Source organism: Xiphophorus maculatus, chromosome 5, assembly GCF_002775205.1.
Source record: "Xiphophorus maculatus strain JP 163 A chromosome 5, X_maculatus-5.0-male, whole genome shotgun sequence".
Classification (NCBI taxonomy): domain Eukaryota; kingdom Metazoa; phylum Chordata; class Actinopteri; order Cyprinodontiformes; family Poeciliidae; genus Xiphophorus; species Xiphophorus maculatus.
In genome coordinates, this window is record NC_036447.1 from 3,072,625 (window position 1) to 3,097,847 (window position 25,223).

Here is a 25,223-nt window from a genome sequence, read left to right on the forward strand (position 1 = left end):
TAAAATTACTAATCAAAGTTGCTCTCCATCTGATCTGACTGAGATTGAGCCAATGAAAGGGTGAAACATTTTGTCTCTTTATTTCTAAAGAGACACACAACAAAGTAACGACTCGAATAAAAAATACACGCCACACTTTTCAGACAGAGCTAGAAGAAAAAGTAAAACCAATTAACAAAAGAAAATACTCAAAAAAAGCATGCAGGCTCTTGGCAAACGTGACCAACAGACCCTCATGAACCTGAAGCTCAGGTATGCAGGGAGCATGTGATGTTCCGGGGGGCGTGGCCCTACAGGTAAAATGCTCTCCAGGTAACTAAGTGACTCATTCTTTCTCACACCTTAAAGCAAATGGCACTCTCACAGCTCACCTCTCACTGCAGCTGACAGCGAGCCAGGAAAACAAGTCGCTCTCATCTTTTAACAGAGAAAATTTACTCGTCTTCCAGGGGAAGATCTGCTGGATTTGGACTCAGAGACAGTAGGCTTTTTGTTTATTTTTTTAAAGATTTTTTTGGCAGATGTCTGGTTTCCCCTGCCCCAGAAATAATTTGGTTCCTTGCTCTTAAGGAGGACCTCTTGAGAATCACTTGTTGGGGGTTTTGCAATGATAATGCCGGTGGTGAAAGTGGAGAAAGAGTCTCCGGCGGACTCCGGCTTGCCGTCCTCCAACCCTTCCCCGCAGACAGAGGATCAGCAGCCGCGTGGCAGGAGGAGGAAGAGACCTCTGCAGAGGGGGAAACCGCCGTACAGCTACATCGCTCTCATCTCCATGGCCATCGCCAACTCCCCCGACCGCAAGTTGACGCTGGGGGGAATCTACAAGTTCATCACCGAGCGGTTCCCCTTCTACAGAGACAACTCCAAGAAGTGGCAGAACTCCATCCGCCACAACCTGACGCTGAACGACTGCTTCATCAAGATCCCGCGGGAACCCGGGCGACCCGGGAAAGGCAACTATTGGGCACTGGACCCCAACGCGGAGGACATGTTTGAGAGTGGCAGCTTTCTGAGGCGCAGGAAGAGGTTCAAGCGCTGCGACCTCAGCACCTACGCCGCGTATGTCCAAGAGACGCCAGTTTTCTCCCCGGTCCAGATCACCAGGTCAGCGGCGTACTCCGGTTCCATGTACCCCAACATGGCGGTCAACCCTGCGTACGGCCAGCAGCTGCCCTCCGCCGCCTACTACCCCTCATCATCGCCGCCTGGATTTGCACACGGCCAGACCCGCATGTTTAGCATCAATAACATCATCGGACATCCGGCGTCAGCAGGCATGCTGGCGGGTCAGGGCGCGGAGATGATGCAGCAGCCGGGCCGCAGCTTCAGTCCGGAGGGGCTGCCGAATGGGTCCGCCGCCTGCAGCTTGGGAACGCCAGGGTTCCAGGGTCAGCCATGCGGGGGAGCAGTGCCATCCCGCTCCGCGACACACCCCGGGTTCACCTACTCTGGCCCGAACGGCCACCCGCATCACCACGCCCACCAGGGTTCCTACGGACAGGGTCACAGCCCGGGTTACGCTTCGGCAGGCCGGATCCACGCCGCGGCCCACGGCTCTGCAGAGACAGTGGACCATTACGGCCGGGCGTCTCCAGTGCAGCTCGGCTCTTTCTCCCAGTACAACAGCGTGGCGGCAGGTGCGGTTACCAACAGCGGGAGCTACCTGAGACACCCGTCGTATCCCGGGACCATGGATCGGTTTGTTCCCGCGATCTGAGCAGCTAAACCTCAACGTTGGCTCCAATCAGAAAGTGACACTCAAGAGCACAAACATGACTTGTTTTCTCTAAACTGAGCAGACTGAGATGATAAATGTGATTTTTTTTCTTGCTTTTATTTTAAAAGCCCATCTTCTCATTCTATAAGTTTTCACTCAAATGTTCCTTTTTCTTGTCACAATGTGAACGGATAAAACCCGGACAAGCCTGCCGAGCTTCAAAAACAGAATTTGTTATGTTCATATAAATTATTGTGCTTCATGGTTACTGGCTTTACACTAACAGGTTTGTTTGCAGAGGATAAATTGCAGAAAGAAAGTGTGCATGTCATTGTTTTTTTTGTTTTTTTTTAAACAAAAATGTATATTTTGATTGCTTTTTTGTAAATAAACTGATAGAGCACTTTTTCTTCATGAATAAAAAACATTTGATTACTGGTAAACCATTGCACTTAAATCGTTCTCAAACAAAACAATTATTCAGTTTTTATTATGTAAAGGGTGGAAAATATTTCTTATAGCAAATACTTATAAAGTAGTAAATTAAAATAATTTATCCATGTCCCAACTACCAAATTAAATAGAGAGAAGCATTATTTTTTTGTGTTGCCTCCTTCAGTGTCTCAGCTCAGCTGGTTTGAAGTGTCGTCTGGAGCCGCAGCTTTACCACTCACTGTGACCGGACTCCACTTTATCATGTCCAGACATCAGCTTAGCACTTCACTTCACTAATCAAGAAAATGAATTGACTTAGTAACTTGATATTTCATCCTGCAAAACCAACACGGAGCTCAGAAAACTCTTCCAGAGTCTGAGGATTTGACAAGACGAGACTCGCAGGGAAACGCTTCATTATCGTCCATTAAACCAGCTTTGTTGCCTAAATGCTTCGTTTATTTACCTCTAAATGTGAGATTCTATGATTTTTGGATATAATAAGATATATCTTATCTTATTAAGATAATATATATGTTTCTATATTCTTTTTATGGGTTTTTCTGTTACAATTATTAGTTGGAAAGGAGGAACACGACAAGCTGCAATAATTTCACTCATTAAATGTAACAAAACCTAAAATTACCCAGTTGCACAACTAGAAAACCAATAAAACCTGTAACTGTACATAGTAGACACCGTGTAACAATATTGGGAGAAGGCTTGAGCAGAGCAATCATCCAACCTGAGCAAATATTTACCTACTGATTAACTACACCTTTACAAACTTCCACAGAAATCTACATGCAGGGGAGAAAAAACAAAAAAACCTGACAGACGAATGAGTTAAACAACCATGCAAAGTTTAAAAAAATGAAGTTACTTCATGTTTTAGACACTTAAAGAGCATTTTTATTCATGCTCTCTGGCAAAACATGTTGACATATTTAATTCCTAGATTTTGTCACATTACAAACACAAACTTAAAAGGGATTTTCTGACTATCTATGCAAATGTAGGTAAATTAATGCAGTTTGCAAAAAAACAACAAAAAGCACAAATAAAATCTGTAAATGTGGAATGCACTTTCCTTTCACCCCATTTACTCTGACACCTCTAACTAAAGTGTAGTGCAGCCGATTGCAAGGACTTGGAATCTATGGCAAAGTTTTCAAACTTCAGACACTTTTTGTTTTAAACTGCATGAGATTGATTGATTTTATTTTATTTGCAAAGACGAATGGATAAAACATTCAGTTGCAAGACATCCAAAAGCTGGCAGACATTCCCCCCAAAACACTCGCAGCTTTAACTGCACGGAAAGTTGTTGTTTCATGCGGGACGGGAATGCAAAAGCACCCAACACGATTCAGGTTTTACTTAGAAAAATGTTAGAAAGCATTTACTCTTTTTCTTTCACTTAAAATTTTGTGCCACCTGTGTTTGGCTATAATATGAAACCCACATGGTTCTGGTTGCAACATGATAAAACAAGGAAATGTTAAAGGAGTGTGAATAATTTTGCCGTTATTTATTACTTTAAGAGTAATAGTACATAAAAATCAGAAGTAGAGAGGTGTAGAAAGTAGAAATATGATGAAAATTTAATCTGTAAGCATTACATGTGCATCTCCGCTTTTAATATTCTATGTTTCGAATTGATATTTGGATTTTTTTGTGGGTCTAAACTGAAAAGCTTGGAGGCAACTGTTTAAAAAGGATTTTGGGGGCATTTAGATGATGTTACAAATTAAAAACCTGATTATATTTAATATTTTTGTTTTAGAAAAGTTGAGTGTGACATGCATTGTAAGTTCTTGGTATAATTTTGGCCATATTCAAACCAGTGAATGTGGACAATCATATGTAAATGATTCTTGTTGCAGAAAGCTGTTGTGTAAGAAGAAAAGAAAGGAGAGAAAGTGTTATGATGCAGCTGAAGAAGCATTTTGTCAGTCAGAAAAGCAACTTACCTGGAAAATTAGACTACAAAGTTTCATACAAATCCACGATGTGAATCATATTAAATGTTAATTATGTTGTTTAATCCATGATGCATCACATGTCTGGAAACCGTCGCTTGGTGTTGACCACGAATTAAATTATTTACGTCTGCAGTGGTGGATTTTAACGTGAGCAATATGGCTCTCTGCCCAGGGCGGTGGCTGCCTGGAGGCCACAAAGCTAGATAATAAAAAACTATCAGCCAGTTGGGCCCAACCAGGGTTTCTGTTGCTTATTTGCATATAAAAACGATGGGAGTGAAAGTTGTTCTTGCTCATTTTATGCAACTTTTTTTGAAGTTCAGTCATGCAGGGCTCCCATCCTGAAACTTTTATATCCACAAGTTAATGAGTCGATACCAGGAATCTGCAGAGATATACGTCTAATTTGATTCAGGTCAGTTGGAGCACAACGACGATGCTCAGGGTTGTCTGGAGAGTTTTATTTTTTTCAAATCGGCTTGTAACGTTTTTTTGAGGGCGTTTTCTTTTCGCACCTTTAGTTCTAAAGGTGCGAATCTGTTGAGTTTTTTTTACTTTTGAGAACATGAAGTCTATTTGTTGGGCGGGAGAACCAAATGTAAACACACGAGGCAGATGTATTGCCTCCCTGCTTCTTATCATCACTGTCTCTACCTTTTCAACCAAAGTTATCTAAGAGGAATATCAAATGATTTTGAAAAGGTGTCTGCTTTACAAAAAAGAAAGGTCACCATTGTTTAATAGTTTGTTTACTCAACTGCACAGGTGTCAAACTCCAGTCGTCAAGGGTTAGAGTGCAACTTAAGAGTCATTTGGTTTGGTTCACCTGAATCTAACTCTAGTTTATTTGTCTAAAAAGTTTGGTTCATTTGGGAAGATATGAATATGCAATCGAACACGGGTCCGTTTACAATCTTCGGTCACGGTTCAGTTTAAATGAACTCTAGTGCGGTTCAAATGCGTAGGTGAACGCCGTGCGAACCGGAGACTGAACCAAAAACAGGAAACAAACTATAGTGCAGGATATTCTGGGTAAATACAACCAAAACAAACACACGCAGTCTGATCTTTATTGTTAATGTGTTTCTTCTTATTGAGCAGTGAAACTAAATAAAAGGTTTGCATGTCTTTTGCTTTAAGTATTTACTTACTGGAGGGCTTTATGTTTGTGCTGCAGACCCACAGCTAACAGCTAACTCCTCACTTGAGTGGCTCTGCCGAGCCTGTACCCTGTTGCTTCTCCTACACTTTGGACTGAATCTTTGTTCTACTATGGGTAGGGGGGACCTAAAAATACATTCTTTTTTTTCTGAGATAAATGGCAGATTTATTTTGTTCTTTGTTTCTTATGCCTTTTCATATTGATATTATTTAAATGCAAATGTTTCTTCAATGATTTTTTTTGGTGGGGGGACAATTCTAGACTTTTCCAACATTGCAGGGGTCCGGACTCCCCGAAACTCCCTGGGATTTATGCCTATGCTAAAATCTGATGCTACTGCATTTTTCCTCGCCTGTCGTGAAGAAAGAAGTTGTGCTCAGTGAGTTCTTCTGAGGTTTTTGTGTAGTTTCCTTCAGTAGTTCTTGGTGCAGCGCTGCCACAAGTGAGGAGGAGTAAAGGTTTTTCACAGGATTTGGTTCATTTCATACAGTGCAGTGTGAAAGCGAACTGCACCAGCTAATAATGTAACAAATATTGTTAACCTTTGCCCCTAATCAAACTAAATCTACAGAACTATCTAGTGTGGAAACACATACAGATGTTTAGATGCGTCTCAGCTTCAGCACAGCTGAATCAAATAAGTGGGTCGAGTAGGACTAGGAGCTGTGTTGGATTAAGTTTGGACCACATGAATTCCTTAAACTTTAACCCTTTTAGGTCACCTGACACATTATGCCAGAGTTATGCATAGAACATGCCAGTTTAAGACTGTCACCAAAAATGACTGAAAAAAAAAAATTTAACCCCAATGTCAGCACTAACATTAGTGTTGGCTAATAAAGTAACCATCGGCATATTTTGGATGAAACACAAACGTCAAAACGGAACTAAAAACCACTTACTTTGCACAAGATGCTAGTTTAGCTAAAGCTAACAGAAATCAACTTTAGCAAAAAAAAAAAATAAAAAGATAGAAGCTCGATATAACCACATAAAATACATTTTTGTCAACTAACAGACACAAAAGTTCAATGAAAATATGATTCAAAAGCTACGTACCCGGTCGAAGTCATTATTGGTCCCGTTTTCCAGCCTGCGACCTTTCACCTCCAGCCGGTAAATATCCCGCAATGAAACGGTGCATTTAAACTTCGCAGTCTATATATATATATATATTCTGTATTTGTTCCAGAAACATTTATTTTTGCGGCAAAGAGCTGTATTTTCAAAACCTCGCTGTATAATCGTAATGTAGATTTTACATTTACAGTGTAAAGTGATCAAACTGTCAGGGGCTTTCACAGATTAATGTCCAGATTTTCATCGTTTTTTCAAGGGACCTTAAATTGATTAGTGCAATGCCTACATAATTATTTCTCTTACTTGTTTTCAAAAGATAATTTAGTCATTTTTATACTTGTATGTATTCTAGCCTACAATAACATGATGATACAATCCCTCTTTTTCTTAAAACTCTTATTCTGCATATTAAATTGATACACCCCAATTCTACTTTTGAATATATATATATATATATATAGAGAGAGAGAGAGAGAGAGAGAGAGAAACATAAAAACGTTGACATTACAAACAACTTTTTCAATTGAGTCCAGGCCATTGGATACCAACACAAATACTATAAATAAAAGCAGAAATGTGCTTGATAAAAGATGAATAATTATCAACTAATGTTGAATTGTGGACAAGGGTTGCAAAAAAATCATGCCAGGGGCCACAAAATGGCCACTGGGCCACACTTTGGATACCAGCATTTCAACAGTAAAGTTCCCAGAAAGTGTTTTATTTTTTTAGAACCAGAAAAGAGTTTTATGAAATGCAAGAGAAAATATCAAGATTGTTCATTTAATGTTAATATTGTTGATATTTCATTTATTGACAAAAGAAATGACATGTTAAGATATTTTAATCATTCTAAAGATTAAAAACAGGTCAATGAACACAAAAAACATAAATAATCTAAACACGTGTCGACAACCAGAAACGCTTCAGCCGATGTAATCCACCAGCCGCTGCAGCTGTTCGCAACGTTTCACCACTTCTGGCAGCGAGAGGAGAGTCTGTGAGGAAATAAAAACACGTCCATCAAACGTTAAAAAAGATTAAATCACAAATATGAACTACAACAGAATAAATGCCTCACCTCTCTGACTTTATTGATCATGTGGTTTAAAATCTGGAGCTCATTGTCAGACTTCTGCTGGTTGGTCTGATGGACGATTTGCTAAAAGAGATGTGATGATAATAAACACGACGACTGTCTAATATTTTCCCACACAGGTGTGTGGACAGAAATCACAGTGAGCCCACAGATATGATCAGCACTCACATGCCGCTTGGCTCTCTCCAGGAGTTTAAATTTGGCCTGCTCTGCTTCCTGTAGACTGGCCTTAAGCTTCTCCACCTGGTGGACAAAAATATCAACAATCACAAATCGACAACTCTACAGATAAAACAAGTATTGAATGTGCCACAACTTTTCATAATAAACATATCTCCGAAAGTGTTATTGGTATGAAATTTTTCACCAGGTAGAAACCAAAGTAATCCATACATAGAGAGAAACAAAAACAAATAAGTTGAAATCTATCCATCGTTTTCATTAACCACAAAATTGAAATTACGAAAATAAATCTGCTTAATGGAGACAGGATAATTTTGAAAAAAAAACTGCAATGGAAACATTTTTTCATGCGAGTCATGTGATCAACCCAAGTACTCTGCCAGATGTTACTACTGATGGAAACGCAAAAGAAGACGACAGACCGTGGTAGGAGGATGATGGGTTTTTTTTATTTGTTTTTTGGACAATGTTTAGCTAGCTCCACCAGATTCTCCCAGCACCACACAGTTAAAAAGTGTGTGACATCATCATAACGCCTCTGCAAAAACACAGACTACAATTTCCCCAAAACGCTGCTCACGTAGCAACTCCCACATCTGATTGGCTTATACAGTAGTTGATGAGCGCCTGCGCCACCATGGCTGAATTGTGAATGTATCTCATGCAGCTGTTCAACAGTAAAGTTTGGAGATGGGAACATCATGATGGGAGGCTGTTTTTCTGCACATGGTATCGAAACACTTTTTTAAAAATTCAAGGGAGGATGAATAAAGAATGAGAAAAAAAAAAAAAAAAAACTGCTAGCATCTACCAGAACATTGAAAATGAAATGAGGGTGGACATTTCAGCGAGACAATAATCCAGAACGCAAAGCCGAGAAAACCCAACTGGCTTCAGAGAAAGAAAATAAATCTGTTCGAATCATCCAATTGAAAATCTATGGAAAGAACTAAAAATCTGAGATTTAAAGGATGTTTTGTGGAAAAATAGGCAAAAATCACAAGAGGACGTCTTGAAGCTACAAAGGCTTTTGTACAAAGAATTAAACATCAGTAGGCATTTTGAATTCATTTCACATTATTACACATATCTTAATTTCTGAATTTATTAGGTTTTGTTTTTTTCTATGGTTGTTAGCAACAGCTGGTGAAAATTGCATGTCAGAAATATGTTGGAAAATAGTGATCAATGCTCATTTTACCCGCTGTAATCGGCAAGCAGCGGAACTGACCTCCTTCAGCAGCTGGATCTTCTCCTCCATGTGGTGAGCTGGGGCCGCCGCCGGGTCGCCAGTTCTCCTCAGCTCCTCCCGCAGGAACTGGGACTCCACTCTGGACTGCTCCAGGGCACGACGCAGCTCAGCCGCCTCCCTTCGCAACTCCTGAGGGGGAAATTTAAAACATCAAAACTGAACAATAATGTTTCCTTAAAGCTCATATCTGGGTTTTAAATTATACATTGTTGTCGCTCTTGTGTTTTCTTAAAATCTCCTGGGCCTCTTGGACGTCTTCCATCAGCTTCGTCAGAGTTTTCTCTTCCTACATAGAGAGAAAGAAATAAAAAAACATTTAAACTCGTCAGACTGAATCTCAACCCGACAACAGGTGCAGAAACATCAGGAGTCCAGACCTGAGCTTTGTGCTGCAGAGCCTGTTTTCCTCTCTCCACCAGGCTGCTGAGGCACCGCAACTCCTGCTTCAACTCAAGGACTTCAGCTTGATGCCTGCTGCTTGAGGTCTGCAGCTCCATCTGCAGGCCACCGCTGGAACAGCATGAAAACATTAGAGGGGGAAGAATAAAAAATCTTAAGACCAAGTTGTTGTTGCCAAGTTAGACAAGATTGCCTTCACAGTTAAGTATCAACCGATCTCCGATCTCCCAAAAATTAGGGAAACTTTTACCCCTAACGTTCCAATTAAATATAAAAGACATTGAAAATAGTTTGGTAAGCTAAAACATTTATGTGTGGAACAATTAAAACAAACAACGTGGATCTTAACATCCGAAAAGTTTTTGCTGACTTTTCTGCTGTTGGACATCTGGTGGGAAATCATGTCAGACATTTTTCCTTTACCACTCTATAATTTTAAACAGAAACTATAAGTAATAAAAGTATTTATGCATTAAATCCAGACAAATCAGATCCCATCTGCTGCCTCGTATCGACCACCTACATGGTGCTGTGCAGCTCCTGCAGCTGCGCGTCTCTGCAGCGCTGAGCCTGATGCAGCGTGCTGACGAGCTCTGCGACGGTTCTGCTGAGGCCGGAGAGGAGCTCCGCCATGCTGCTCTGCTCCTCCTCATCCTCCTCTTCATTCTGGACTGGCTCCGAGATCGTCTTTGGGTTGAGAGCTGCGACGCGGGTGAAGGCACTCGTCTCGCTGAAAAACGCGTCACTCTGTGGCTCTGATGCATCTGAGGGGAAACAAAGATCACCACTCAGACTCAAATCAACATTTTTAACCAGCATGTGAAGCAGAATCAATCTTTTTTTATTATTATTTGAAAGTAAAATACATGGATAAAGATTAAATGTTATTATGAATTTCTTCTCAAACTTTTGATATTTTTTGAATAATTGTCCGTTGATGAAAACAAACAAATGTTTAATTCAATTAAAAATATATATTTTAGATCCCAAAGGGAAAATAAATGATGTTGTAGCAAACAACCAAATGTTCAATTTTTATTTAGCCAAACTATATACTATTTTAATACAAGGCATTCCTTAAGACTGTTTCAGCCGTTCAACATGGAATGAAAACCTGGAACTCACTTCCTTCATTTGTTTCAAATATAACGAATGCTGGAGCTTTTAAAAGAGTCTTTAATTATTTTATCATAAAAAATGTTATCATTGTACATTCATGAATTAATATTGATTCCCAATGTTATATTAAATGTGTGTCACTGTTTTTGTAATAAATGTTTGTTTTTTCTTTTAATAACATGGACCCCAGGAGGAGTAGCAATTGTCACGGCAACGGCTAATGGGGATCCAGATAAACAAACAAATAAACTCATATCAGTTAAAAAGTTTTCACCTAAAGTCGAGTCTGTTCTGACGTCTTCCTCCTTCTCGGCCGTTAAAGCCACCATGACGCTGTCGACGAAGGAGCTGGACGTCTGATGGCGCGCCGCACCGGAGAACATGGCCGACTCTTTCTGCTTTTGGTGTTCTTCCTTCTGCAAACAAAATAATTAAGCATAGAAATGGGCTTAAAACTCTCAACACGCCACATTTACAACCTCAGATTAACAGAAACTCTCAGGGAAGCAATAACTGACCTTCTTCATGACCATTTGTCCTTTTTAATGGTCTTGGTCAGTGCTTCTCAAGAATTTGGGGGCGTTTTATGTTTGATATTTTTTATTTAGAAAAAATAAATAAATCATACTATGGTCCAGGACTCTGCTTTCTCAGAAAAAGAAAATGTAAAAAAAATTGACGACCAGCTGAAGGATTTATTATTTTGTCTCTTTGACTTCATTTGTTCCTCATTTGCTCATTTTTCTTATTTTTAAGTTTTTGTGCAGGGCTGACACTAATAATTAGTGTCGTGTAATCAGTAGTGTTGCACGATTGATTATTATGACAATCATGTAAGCAAATTGGCAGATTTTGATTTAACCACTTGAGCCTTTTTGAGCAATGTTAGAAATACATTAAAATATGCAAATTAATAAATAATACATATGAAAATAAACATTTAATTGCCTAAAATGCAAAAACATTCCTTTAGAGATCATTTGTAGCAAAGGATGCAATTGCAGCTAAAAAAATAATTTCAATAATGTGAAGAGCTCCGTCATTTATCCTCCATTTAAACTCAATACAGAGTAGGGCTCTGATGTGTTTATTAGTTTTTGGATTAAATTGATTAATAATCGACAGAAAAATGTGCTACACATGAGATTTTGTAACAGAATTTGAACCAGCCAAAGCTAAAAATGGGTAGAACATATTTATAAAAAAGTTTATATTAAATGCAAAATGTTTATATTTTTTGTACAGTTTTGTCTTCATAGCTGCTCTAAGTGTGTTATTCTCTTAGCAAATGGCTTTTTTTTGAGTCTTTATGCTCCAGGTTTCATTACCTGGTTGCTAAGGGAAAGCTGCAGCTCTGTGGTCAGACCGCGCAGCGTGTGATGCAGGACGGTGATCTCAGTGACCGCCTCAGCCATCTTCTCCTGCAGCTCCATGCGAGCGGCGCCGGCTGCGCATCGGGACGTTTCCAACTCGTCACTCAGGCTCTGATTCTCAAGCCTTTAAAAAAACAAACACAGATCGAATTAAACCTGCATGAATAATGAGAGAAACTTAACTAGCTGGATGGTTAAAAGATCCCAACACACACAGAAATAAAACAAACTCACTGAAGTTTGCACACTTCTGATTTCAAGTCTTCGCACTCAATGTTTCTCTCCCGAAGCGCCTGCAGGTTGCTCCTGAGCATCCGCTCGCTCTCGGCCACCTGCTCCCTCGCCAGCTCATTCTCCATCTGCAGGAACTGAAATAAAAATGGCTGAGATGAAGCGCGGGGTGTAAACATACATCCATAGATCTTTGAAAAGCAAAAGTGGAACCTTCTACACAATCAACAAGAATGCAACAACTGGTTTCTGGATGGCAAGTCCACAACAAAACACTTGTCTTTTCCAGCAGCCATAGTACAGTGCATACAGCAGTAAAGACAGCTGGCTAAACCTGCTGAAGCTCAGCTTGGGTTGCTAGGTAACAGGCAGAACTCTGCTGGGCTTGCTAGGTAACGGGCTGTGCCTGCTAATTTGTGACGTTACATCCTGAAGGTTTTTGAAATAGCTCTTTTTCCAGACACCAAAAAACATTAATATATTGCCAAAAACTACATATTTTATTAGGATGTTTTTAGAAGAAGTAGAATTTGTCCGCTTTAAAGCATGGTATTCTGAATACACGCAGCTTTCTGGAGATAGGAGTTTGAAACTGTTGTAAGAAGCCCACTCCATAATTTGTAAAACTTAACATTTTACAAACACTGTAGCAACCAGGGTATAAGAACACCTTACAAAAGTAATACAATTGGTAAATATAATATTTACCATAAAATTGGTAAATGAAGTAATGAGAAGCCAGAAAAGGATGATTGTACCTACAGCCAAGGCAACACCTTCAAAAGATTGTTTACTCGTTTGCTGGTCACACCAACACCAGCTGATTATATCAATTCCTGTGATGTTTGTGGCTCCATTAACATAAACACACTGCAGATTGTTCTATGTTCTTTCTTTCTTCGGTGAAACTCTGCAGTGAAAATTCACACTTATTATGTAAATGTTATTTTTTTACAACCAGTGAACACCGGACACTAAGAAGCATCTTTAAAAGTCTTAATTAGCAATTTTGCAGGTTTTTAGTAAATATTTTTGTATTTCTGCAGTTTGTGCAAAAAGTGATTGTTGGTTGGACAACAGAACAAAAAAAAAAAAAAACAACAGTTTTTGGAATTTAAGCTGATTAAATAAATTTCAAAATAAAAGTGTCACTAAAACATGACGGGTTTCCAGCTGACCTCATTCATTTCCCGCACGCCGCCCAGCTGGGTGCAGACTTCCTGCAGCTGCTGGATCTGAACCGTCTGAGACTGGGAAAGGTTCTGGAGCTGACCGAGCTGCAGGTCGCTCTCAGCCAGCGCCCGGTCCAGTTCACCGACCCGCTGCTCTGAACCCGACAGAGACGCCTGCAGTCTGGAGGAGAACAGGAGAGAAAACACACAGCAGGAAGAAATTTACTGAAAAACTTAATGAAAGGAAGGAAAGGGAGGAAAGAAGGAAGGAAAGAAGAGTGGAAGGATCTGCAAAAAAGGAAGATAAGAAAGAAGGAATGAAGGATTTGAAAAAAGAAAAAAACCAAGGAAGGAAGGAAAGGAGAAAGGAAGGATTTAAAAAGAAGCAATAAAGGATCTGAAAGGAGTGAATAAAAGAAAGAAACAAGAGATGGGAAATGAAGTCTGGAAATCTGAAAAGCCTTCTTCCTCTACAATCTTTTAGTTTCTATAAATTCTCTCAAATTGTTGAAACTTCTAAAGTCAAATCAAAGTCGGCGCTTACTGATTTGCTCTTTCGTTGGCTCCATGCAGGTCTTTCCAGGTCTGCTGCAGGCTGCAGAAACAAAAAGACCCGCATGCTGCGTTAAAGCAAAGGTTTCCCGCCATCACCAGATATCCTGACCTCTGACCCCTGGATCCTACTTGGCGGTCTCGGCGGCGAGCGCCTGCTCCAGGAAGGCGTAGGACGCCAGCGTGGAGGAAATGGTCGCCGACAGCTCCGTCACCTTCCTCTCCAGCTGAGCAGACTCCTCCTCTCCCGCCGTTAGTTTCTGCCGCAGGACGCCCATCTCTGAAATTTACCAAAACAGAAACTAAAACGTCTGAAACGCTCAGAGAGGCAGAAAAACAGCGTGAAGAGAATTAAACGCCACCTGATGTCAAGATGGTGATCTGCAGATTTAAATCGCTGATCTGCTGCGAGGCGGTTTGAAGGTTCAGGTGAGTTTCCTTCAGCTCGTCTTCAATCTGTAGAGCAGAGGATCGTTGGAGGCGACGCTTTTAGTTTCAACAAGCTAAACTGCCAAACAGAACTGATTTAAATGAAAACACAAATTTTTATTGTCAAGATTTCAGAATGAAACTATCCGAGTTATCAGGCCGATCAGTCCAATTTTTAAAATGAAACACAAAACTTAACACTTCACTACGTATGTAAGGAACGAAGGATACAGAAGACGTAAAACAATAAAGGGAGAAAAAAAATTAAAAATGATGAATGAAATGAAAGACAGACAAAAGGACAAAAAATAAAGGATGTATAAACAAAAAGACAAGCAAATAGAACAAACAAAAAGATGAAAAGACAAAAACACAGATGAAAAGAGGGATGGACAAACAAAAGGATAGAAGAATTAAAGGACTAACAAACGAAACATAGTAAAAAGACGAATGGACACAAGCACAGACAAAAAAAAACAAACAAATGAAAGACGAACAAAATAAGACAAATTAAATAAAAATTGAACTAAAAGACAGATAAAATAAAGGACAAACAAACCAAAAGACGAACCTAATAAGGAAAGGACGAATGAAAGAAAAGGAAAAATAAAAGATAGAACGAATGAAAGAAGGAAATAAAGAACAAAGGAAAGAACAAAAGCAGGAAATAAGGAAAAAGAGGATCAGAATGGAAATTAATATATTTGTAGCAGACTTAATGAATTTTAATTTCACTGAAAGTTTAAAGACAAGTGAAGAAATCCTGAAAGGTTTGGACCGGGTTCAGAACTGAACCTCCACATCGATGGGACCGATCGCCATGGTAACCATGTTGCTAAGCAACAGCTAAACATGAGAAAGTTTGCTACAGAACCAACTAGGCAGCCACTTTTCCCCAAAGTACACGCTTAACCTCCAATAATCTGCTCCATCTCAGATTAAACTGCCTAATCCAGCCCGTTTCATCCGACCTGTTCTCTCTCTTCGGCGGCTCGCTCTCTCGCCGTCCGATGCTCGTCCCTCTCCCTCAGCGCGGCGGCGGCTCGCTCGTTCAGCTGAAGGAGCGTCGGGGCCGTTTTCTGCAGGAGGCTCCGCACGCTGCAAAGCTGCCAGACAGAAAACCAGGGTGTGAGGGTATAATGTTATAGTTCAGTTTTAATTCGTTGAGACGTTTTGTTCTAATACAGCTGGCTTTATTCAGTTTTTATTAGTTAAATATTGCTTAGTTTCAATGTAGCCTTTTTTATTTATAGTAGTAGTTTTAGTTTTTTCATAAAAATAAAAAAAATCTATTTCACATCAGTTTAAAAGGCTAATAAATAGGTTAACACGAAAGCAAAAGTTTTATATTTATAATTTCAGTATGTTTTAGTTTGAATTAGTCACAGTTATAGTTTTTCCCCCATTAATCACAGTTTTTATTTATGAACTGCAAAAATCATAACCAACGAAGTTTTTGTTACTTGGTTGTTAACCCTGCTGGAAACAGAGAAACGTTTTAGTTTCTCCGCTGAGCGTACCTCTTGCATCAGGCTGGAGTGATCCTCTGCAGTTCGGGACAGAAGCTCAGAGGCCGAGCTCAGAGTTTCCTGGCAGGTCCGGTTCAGAGCAACCTGCAGGAGATGCAACACGATGCAGATTAGGATCAGAAGAGGCGATTCTTACAGAAGGAGGCCATTTTTAGACATGCAAATCTTTCAGCGTCAAGCAATTTTATTCGATTACAATTTTTAGGGTCACAATTTGATTCAGAAACGATTTTTAAATGCAGAAACCAATAGAGTGTTAACGAATAAAACATTTATTTAAAACAATTCTAGAAGGTTCCATACTGGAGAATCAAATTCCATCAGTTTATCTTAAAAGAAAAGTATGTTTAAGAATAAATGTCTGTAACTTAAATGACCGATATACATAGTTCCCACAAGTCTGAACCGGAAGTGATCTGTGCCATTGATTTGCAATTTTTTATAGAATAAATTTTTTTTCTGCACCTCTACTCATTTTGACTGGTTTGTTTACCTGATCCGGGTAGGTTTGGTTCAGAGCCGCTAGCAGCTCCTCCTGAGATCCGACACATTTCTCCAGAGCTGAGACTTCAGAGGCGCAGTGTGTCCTCAGCTGATCCATCGCACTGAAAGCCTGCAAACAGACACACATGTTGTAAAAGTACAACACCATAAATCGTTTAACCACATGATATATTAAAACAACCTCAATAATTTCCATTTGCATGATCTTTTTTCCTACCAATAACTGGATGATAAAAGTCTTCACTCTCTTGGTTTAACTAAATCTTTTTTTGAAAGATAATTTTGTTTACAGAGACTAAGTATTCATTTTATTTTATTTATTTTTGGATATTTAAAATGTTTTCCAATTCCAGTGCTAAATGTTCACTATAATTTAAGTTATATTGATCTTTGAAAATGTGTTCTTACAATATTATTATTATTATTATTATTATATGCGATTACTATTATACTATTTTAAAATAGCCTCAAAACAATAATATATCATTTATCGCAATAACTTCTGGGACAATTTATTGTCTAGAAAAATTTGTTATCATGACAGGCCTACAGTTAACAGTACAAAGGTAGAAAATAACTAAATTTTCTGCAGGTGCAAAAGTCTTGAGTTGTTCCTTGTTTGTTTATTGAAGCACTGACTTAATCAGTTAGGTGAATTATCCCTGATTTTTCTTTTTATTTCCATGTACATACCCGTTCTTATTTCAATTTATTTATCCGATTTATTTTATAATTAGGTCATATTTAAAATTACCTCTAGTTTCACACTGTGTTATAAACTTTATATTACTAATTGTAATATATTTTAAAGGTTTGGATGGGAGTAGCTTGTCAAAATAGAAACAATTTTGCCTTTAGAAGAGGCCAGTTGCTAAAAGTAATAAATCAATTAACTGCATGCATTTTTTGGATTAATTAATTAATAATTGGACAGAAAAAATTGCTTAATAAGAGCCTTTTATTGTAGAAAGCCAAAACCTCTACCACTTTAAGAGTTTTTTTTCATGTTAAATGCAAAATATATACTTTTGTACAGTTTTGACATAATTGCTGCTCTGTGTGTGGTGTTCTTTGAGAAAATGGCCTTTTCTTGAGTCTGTATAGTTTCGTTATTGATAAATTACAATTAATACTTTAGTTCTAATTAATATGAGATATTGATCTTGTATTTTCCTTACTGCCTCCTTGGCCGTGAAGGCTTCTTCCATCCGAGCCTCCATGCTGTTCCTCTGCTGAAGAACTTCTTTCACTTTCTCCAGGATTCTCCTCTGAGTTTCCTTTGATTTCTCGAACAGGGACTTCATGAGCTCGTACTGCAGAGCAGCACAACAAAGTTGGATTAATTATTACACATATTCAATCAGCTGAAAGATATAAATTTACATACGTGGGACGCCAGGTTCTGATGGTCCTCCCTGATGGTTTCGCCCATTTTCTTCATGTTGGACAGAGCTACATCTGTGTCGCTGCTCAAAGAAGACTGCAGAGAAAGTCAAACAGGTTTAAAAACATTTTTATCTCTAAACACAGATCGGGATTCAAACACTTTTCAATAAAATTCAAGCACTTTTCAAGGTAGGACTTCAAACTTTTCCAGCAACACACTTTGAGATAAAAACAATGCAAATAACCTTAAAAAAACTGTTTTAATTCACTATCATGTCATTTATTACTATTATTAATAGTGTCTTGTGATGTTTTCTACATCGAGGAGAAGGAAAACTAAAACATTACATCCTTTTATGATTATGAGCCACTTTTATGAAGACAAAACACTAATCTAACAAAAAGAATCTGCAATTTTAATAAAGTTTTTTTTAGGTATGAAATATAAGTAAATATTTATTTAGATTACACAGATCAATAAGTTATTGAGCCATTAGGAATAATAAATATTCAAAAATAAAATAAAAAATGTTTTGTAATTTTTTATTTAGAAAACAGAAATAATTTTGGTAACTCTAACTAACCTAAAATAAGAAAAGTTCAGTTTGATTTAACTTCGTAAGTCATAAAAAATGCTTGTCTTTTAATTAGGTGTATGAGAATATCTGACTTTAACTATAAGTAATGTTTTCCAAATTTAAGCTTTCAATCAAGCATTAGATTGCATTTTACTACAAAACTGAGCAGTTTGAATATCAAGCACTTTCAAGGACTTTATACAGAAAACAAGCTCTTTCCAAACCTTGAAAAAACCTCACTTTTGTAAGATGTTTGTGTTTTTATGCATTTTTCACTTTCTGTATTGATGTTCCTTTTATGTACATATATATGGTCATTGTCTTTTTGAAGCCTTTGTTTTTATTGTTGTACTACTGCCTTGCTGATTAATAAAGACTATTAAATTATCTTATTTTACTGAATTTCAAACATTTTCAAGGATTTCAAGCACCCGTACGAACACTGACAGCAGTTTAAATGTTGAGGTGATATCTGTGGTTTGTCTCACCATGGCAGCTCTCATCTCCTGCATAGCCTGGACGAGATTCTGCAGGGAATTTCCATCAAGCTCCAGCTCAGTTATCCGGCTCAGAGCCTCCATGTAGAGATCTCTGTACATCGCGGTCTGAACAAGGAATGAAAATATTAAAGTTTATCAGAAAAAAATCTAAACAAGCTAATGAGTGATGCAAATTAATGGTTTATTTGATTAAAATGAGTTCCAATTGATTAACTTATAAAGTCCACTTAGATCTTCTTTCAGTGTTGCAGTTTAGCCACCATCCAGCAGAGGGTGCTGCTGGTCATCCTGAAGTGGAGCCAGTTGATACAAAAACAAAGATGGCAGTGCTATACCAGAGCCGTAAATGGTCCAAACTGAGTTTGATGTATACAGCACCACATTAGGGCCATTGTAGATTAAAAATAGAATAAAAGGAGGGATAGATTTGCCAGAAAAATCTAAAAAAATTTGAGATTGATCTCAGAAGTCTTCTAGAAAGAAAGTGGACATTTTTGAGCTCGAAAAGTCAAAAACTTTCAACTTTTGAAATTCAATTTCCAAAATTCGAAAAATTTTCATATGTACGAGCTCAGAAAATTTGCAAATTTTTTCTAAGAAATGTAAAATGAATCTCTAAATTTCTGAGTTTTTCTTCTTGCAAATTTTTGACTTCACACACAAACATTTTCATATTTTTCCCCCAAAACAATTTCTAAAATTAATCTCAAAATTTCTGAGTTTTATCTTGCAAATTTCTGACTTTTCAACCTCAAAAATTTCCAAGTTTTTTCTACATTCCTGAGATTAATCTCAAAATTTCCAAGATTTTAGGTAAAACTTTATTCAATTTTTTTCCTATCTGCACATATGAGGGTCAGGTGTGAGACGCACACATAAACATATATCTAGTGTTATATGTTTTGAAATATAATCACCCGACAAGCTCCTTAAGTTACACAATGCCTTTTTTTGTTCTTTTAAATCCAGCATATTAAGAAAAATTTTGCCATTGTTATAGAAAGACAGTCAGCCCTCTTCATGGAAGAGAAAACTCAGCTTTTTAAGAAAATGGCTGCTTATCAATTAGTTGTTAGTTAATCGATAAGCTCAATCACTCGTCAATGGATAACTTGCATCCCTACTTATTATCCCTTCAGTGTTTTTACCTGACTGAGCTCAGTGTGGTCCGTCTGAACCAGCTTCTCTCTCAGGTCCGAAGGAGCCGGGCCCAAAGAGGGGCGGCGGTGCGCCCTGGCTGCAGCCAGCTGCTGGACCAGCGCCTCCACCATGATCATGCTGGACGTCAGCCTCTGCTCCAGCTCCGGCCGCGGGAGGCTCTCCAGGCTGCCTGGAGGTAAACTGAAACCACACCGGAGAACTTTACATCCATCCATCCATCCATCTAGCGATGGCATAAAATTCATATCACAACATACATTCTGATGGGTGGCGGTAACGATATGTATTGCAATATGATTTGTTTAAATCTTACAACAGAAACAAAACAAAAAAACTGATTTTTTGCAGTTTTTGCAGATGTAAATTGTATGCAATGTTTGTAATTGTTTTGTTTACGTTTTCTGAACCTGCCTGTTAAACGACCTCTGCCTTACGTTCCCTGTCTTTCTGTTTCCCTCTTGCTCTGTTTGGACACCAGCTGATTACGTCATCAACAAGCATTACTGTGGTGGCCAGTAGGCTGCAGATCTCTATCTTAGGCCAAATTTCTGTCGTTTTCCTACAGCTATCCATCAATCTACTCACCCATTAGTTATCCATCCATCATGGGCATTAATCTGTAACTTTTGGAGAATCTTTTTTTTTTCTGAAGACTAGATTGATTATAAACACAGTTACGTTTAAGGATAAGAATCAATTGAACAGGTTTAAATTCACCGTTTCTAAATATGAAAAGAAGTTTGAAAGAAAGAAGAAAAGAAACTTCAAAAGAAAGAAAGGTCGACAGAAGAAACAAATGAAGGAAAGACAGAAGAACGTTTGAAAAAAGTTGGAAAGAAAAAGACATCACTCACTTCCAGATGAGTGGTTCGGTCGCTGTGCAGGAATCGGTCACAGAGAATTCCCTCTTTTTCACAAATATTCCCGACGTGTTCAGACTGTGGTCCACCATCTTCAGTGGACTGGTGCCCACACAGACGCTGTGGCACTCTGCAGGATCCGCTCTGTCTGAGGGGGCCATGAAGGCAGCAGGGGGAGTGGAGCTCATTTTTCCACATGCCATCATGAGGAACTCGGCCATCTGCCGAAGCTGCTGCTGAAACTGGCCATCAGGAATCAGCGGCGCCGTTTCCGTCTGCGCTTTCTTCCCAGAAACCTCCTGTGGCTTTGAACTTACAACCGTGGAGTTAAGCAGAGGGTGGGGCATTGGGCTTTCAAGCTGCTCTGCTAACAACCCCATGGAGTCAACATTAACAGGAGCCAAAAGGCTTTTCTCATCCTCCAGAGCAGAATCGTCAGGTAGAAACATGTCCTGACCCGATACCAATGAGCGCTTCAGCGCGGACAGAGACGCTCTCTTCATGATGGGGCTGAGAAACTGCAGGGCGGAGGCAACTGATGGACACTCTGACAGGACTTTTAAGATAGCAGGAGATGCAGGAGTAGCTTTTTCTGCAGAGTTACAGAGACCCAAAGAACCCAGAGCGCTGTCCTTTGCCTCGGAGTGGGATCTGGAATCCAGCTGCTGCTGCTGTGGTAGAGTTTCTGCCGAAGCGTCAAGGTGGCTGCAGTCAGACGCAACTAATGATGCGTTAGTCTCAGGTGGTAGATTAGCATCAAACACGACTTCTCCATTCTTCAGACGGTCGTTCGTTTGTTCTTTGTTGTAATTCTCTTTAGGCGAAGTCAACATCTTCTCGGACACCTGGGATTCACCTGATTTCCAATCAAAGTTCTCATCCTGCCCATTAGGTAGCACCAAGTTTATTTCAGCGCTGCACGGTTGTAGGTCTGGAATAGTGTTCACCTCCTCTGGTGAAAGCGAGGATTTGTATTTTACATTGCAGTAGGGATGATCTAAGTGATCTTTACCGTTTTCCAGGTCATAATCACTGGCTAACACACTCAGATCCATGCTAAGGTTGCAGCCAGAACAGGTGTGAGAAAGAGGAATAGTCTCATCTGCAACATCAGCGTCCGCTGGGATTTCTACCTCGCCACCGCTGCAGTTCAGCAGCTTCAGAGTTGGATCATCGGGGTTTTCTGATCTCTGCGCTGGAAGCAGCAGGGTGCAGTCGGCTGAGTTTGTGCCGTCGTCTTGTGCTGGACCCCAGTGGTCATCCAGGGGCAGAGGAACCGTCTCCTCCTTTAATCCAGTGGAGTCTGAAACTTTAACATCAGCTCCATCACAGGCGAACGACTTCCATGCTAAATATTTTTCCTCAGCGGCTTCACAGGCGATTGGAGAATCCGGCTGTTCGACACTGCAGTTGCAATATGGATGCTCCACATGCTCACCGCAGGGTTGCTCCATCCTGCTGGGTGAAGCGACTGAATCTTCCGCTTCGGCGGTAAGAGTAAAAGTAGTCACATGTTTAGGCAAAATCAAACTCTGTCCTCCACCATCTGAAGAGTCAGAAATCTCAACTTCACCTCTGGAACAAATAAAGGTTTTGAATGTGACATCTTCAAGTCCACACACAGACTGGGTAGTATCCATGGAAACGGGAACGGTCACAGTGCCCAACTGGGTCTGTGTGTCACAGAGATGAATGTCAGCCTGTGGAAGAGATTTAGCAATGAGTAATAATAGAGCCGTTTGCAAAAATTACATTGTTAAAAATAACATAAATAATTTGAGCTCTGTGGCCTGTTATGGGAAAAAATGGGGGTCCATTTTTCAAAGTAGTATTTCCACCATGCTATTCGTTTGTCTATAAATGAAGACGAAATATGTAATTAGCAGGCTAAATATTAGAAAGCTAAATATTTAGCTTGCCAATTAAGTAGTTAGTTTGAAACTCAGTATTTAGCTTGCTAATTACATGAATCTAAATTTAGTGGCAAATTTAATATTTAACTTGCTAACTGAATATTTACTTTAAAGCTAAATCTTTAAGCTGAAGATAAATATTTAGCTTGCTAATTAAATATTTAGTGTGTTACTTACATTTATAAATATAAATAACAGAGAAATTATGATTTTGAAAAATGAACTCCATTTTCTATCTTATAATCTAGGAATTTTGGGCTGTGTAACTTTCCAAACATCACCCCACAAATCAAAAAAACCTAAAAGTCAATATTTTTGAAAGTTTGTATAAACTCACCATGCCAGCTTTCACTGTGTCACCGCTGAATTGTGGCTTTGACCTGATCCTCGATGAAGGAGTCTCATTTTCCAGGCTTCTCAGAGGAGTACGCTCGCCTCTTCTACTGGAAGACTACCATCAACAAATGTTTAGTGGATCATCATCAGATACCAAACTCAGCAATAATCTCGCACTGTGCGCAGAAGAAGACTTACCCAGTCTTCTATGCTGGACTGTGACATCCTCTCACAAAGATCAATCCGGAGTTCGCATAAACAACCTCTTCAGTTGCAAATTTAAAACAATAATAATCTATTTTTACATCCCCAATCAATTCTCAATCACGTAATACACCAAAGAATTCCATTGCAGCTGCAATACTGCTTAATGCTTCTCTGTTTAGTCGTGGTTCACTCCTACAACAAGCCATTTAACAGCTGCTGCCATTACCCCAGTTCTTTCTTTTCACGGTAAAAGTGTATTTTCGTTTACAGTGTAAATACTCCCATGAAGGCCAGTGCTTCTGTGATTTTTGTGTCCAAGTCCTCTTAAAACTCAACTGAGCCAGGTTCTGCTCAACATTAATTCCTTCTAAAAGGGAGATTTCATTTCCCACTACCGACATATGCTTTTTCACCATAAAGACAAGTAAATTCAGCTCAGTTTATTTTATTTTTAATAGTACAAACTCACAAAATATGACATGGTTATTTATAAAGGAAAAATCAATTCAGTCACATCATATCCAATTTTTTCTAATTATCAAATGTTATCTGAAATAGCATTAGACCAAATGTAATTATCTGAATTAAAATGTTTTACATTTAGGAGTGAATAGAAGAGTAAATCTAAGACTTCGATTTACTGTGCAGATTTGTTTTCTCATAATCCATTACTTTTATATGCGCTTATCTGAATGTTTATTAATTAAGTCACTATTTACTTATTTTTAGTCTGTTGCTGGCTTAGTGCTCATATTAAATATTAGTATTTAATGTTTTAATAAACAACACCGGCCTCTGATACTATTATATGTTTATGTTTTACCATATTTACTGTGTTTATTTACATTGTTTAGCAGGCGTAGGTTTGTTCATTATTTACACAGAAATCTTGAAATCTTAAACCTAACCCTAAGCTAGCTTCTGATGTCAATGATCAGGCAGATGATCAGAACCTGTTAAACACTTACTAAATGCTATAACACGTATTCATAGTGTGATATCTTTAGATTATTGATGTGTTTAGAACAATAATAGAGTATAACGCAGATAAAGACGTTCAGAGAGCATTAAAACACGTCTGTTATGGAAAACTTACGTTAGCTGAAGTTGGTTTTCTTGTAACGGAGTCCGTTAACGAACAACCAATTATACTACAAGGAATATTTAACTGCAATTATTTAAAACCCGAGCGATATATAGTCTTAAAATACTTTACCTTCCAGACTTAAACAGCCAATTTGAACCAAGATTTCAAATCTGATGAATAAAGCTGCTCTACCCGAACTGACATCAACCGCGTTACGTTCAAAACAGAGCGATTCAAAAACACAAACTCGGCGCTGATTGGTCGCTTCTCTTCTTCTGACCCACAAACCCTGCTTTTATGTAATGCCGCCACCCAGAGGAAGGAAATGCAACTACAACAGGGAGCTGTTAAATTTTTTTTTCTAAAACATTTTTTTTACCCGAATAATGTTTACTTTTAATGTTCCGGATTGAGTCATACTGACCTATTTTTTATATACGGATACATTCAATGAATTAGCGTTTTACTGTTTACTTCAGTAACAATTCATTAACTGAAACACACTGTATGGATTAATTACAAACAAATGGAAATTTTCAAGAAAATATTAATCTGAATTATGACCTCATGTTTCCAGGTAATTACAATACAACATTCAATGTTGTAATATTACATCAGACAAATAAAAAATAATTTTAATGCAGAAATATTGATTTAATGAAAAGTATATTCATACCTGCATAAAGGCGTTTAAGTCTGACATTACAAAATAAATTTCTTGCTCTTGTAAAAATATTACAGCTAATGAGCAGAGTAGTGGCGATAGCAATATGGATGGTCTTTTGTACTAATATAAATACTGACTATAATAGTATTTTTTTTTCTACTCAAGATACACGTTGGACGTGTGTGTGTGTGTGAGTATTCTTTTGCAATAAAGTATTATTTTTATATATTTTTATCTTCACTTTGATTGCCAATAAATGTGTTCTATATGTTGTGCATTTGAACACAACCATTTGTAAAGATAATAC

The 25,223-nt window shown here is 38.6% G+C and overlaps 2 protein-coding genes across 2 annotated transcripts; one reads left to right on the plus strand and one right to left on the minus strand.

Moving 5' to 3' along the window:
* Positions 1 to 347: 347 nt before the first annotated feature.
* foxe1 (forkhead box E1) lies at positions 348 to 1,836 on the plus strand. Its single transcript, XM_005797608.3, has 2 exons — positions 348 to 481; positions 571 to 1,836. Exon 2 carries the CDS (start codon positions 608 to 610, stop codon positions 1,715 to 1,717), a length of 1,110 nt encoding a protein of 369 aa, XP_005797665.2. The 5' UTR covers positions 348 to 481; positions 571 to 607; the 3' UTR covers positions 1,718 to 1,836.
* A 5,312-nt stretch (positions 1,837 to 7,148) lies between these two features.
* spag5 (sperm associated antigen 5) lies at positions 7,149 to 25,158 on the minus strand. Its single transcript, XM_005797648.2, has 25 exons — positions 24,379 to 25,158; positions 23,154 to 23,220; positions 22,957 to 23,070; positions 20,701 to 22,406; positions 19,834 to 20,026; positions 18,674 to 18,790; positions 17,609 to 17,701; positions 17,400 to 17,534; positions 16,211 to 16,330; positions 15,709 to 15,801; positions 15,160 to 15,294; positions 14,122 to 14,215; positions 13,892 to 14,039; positions 13,752 to 13,802; positions 13,214 to 13,388; positions 12,039 to 12,172; positions 11,760 to 11,928; positions 10,706 to 10,847; positions 9,836 to 10,076; positions 9,291 to 9,423; positions 9,119 to 9,199; positions 8,893 to 9,042; positions 7,647 to 7,721; positions 7,461 to 7,541; positions 7,149 to 7,377 (listed from the first exon to the last, which is right to left on the minus strand). The coding sequence occupies exons 2-25, from the start codon at positions 23,178 to 23,180 to the stop codon at positions 7,306 to 7,308; spliced, it is 4,479 nt and encodes a 1,492-aa protein (XP_005797705.1). The 5' UTR covers positions 23,181 to 23,220; positions 24,379 to 25,158; the 3' UTR covers positions 7,149 to 7,305.
* Between the last annotated feature and the right edge of the window lie 65 nt (positions 25,159 to 25,223).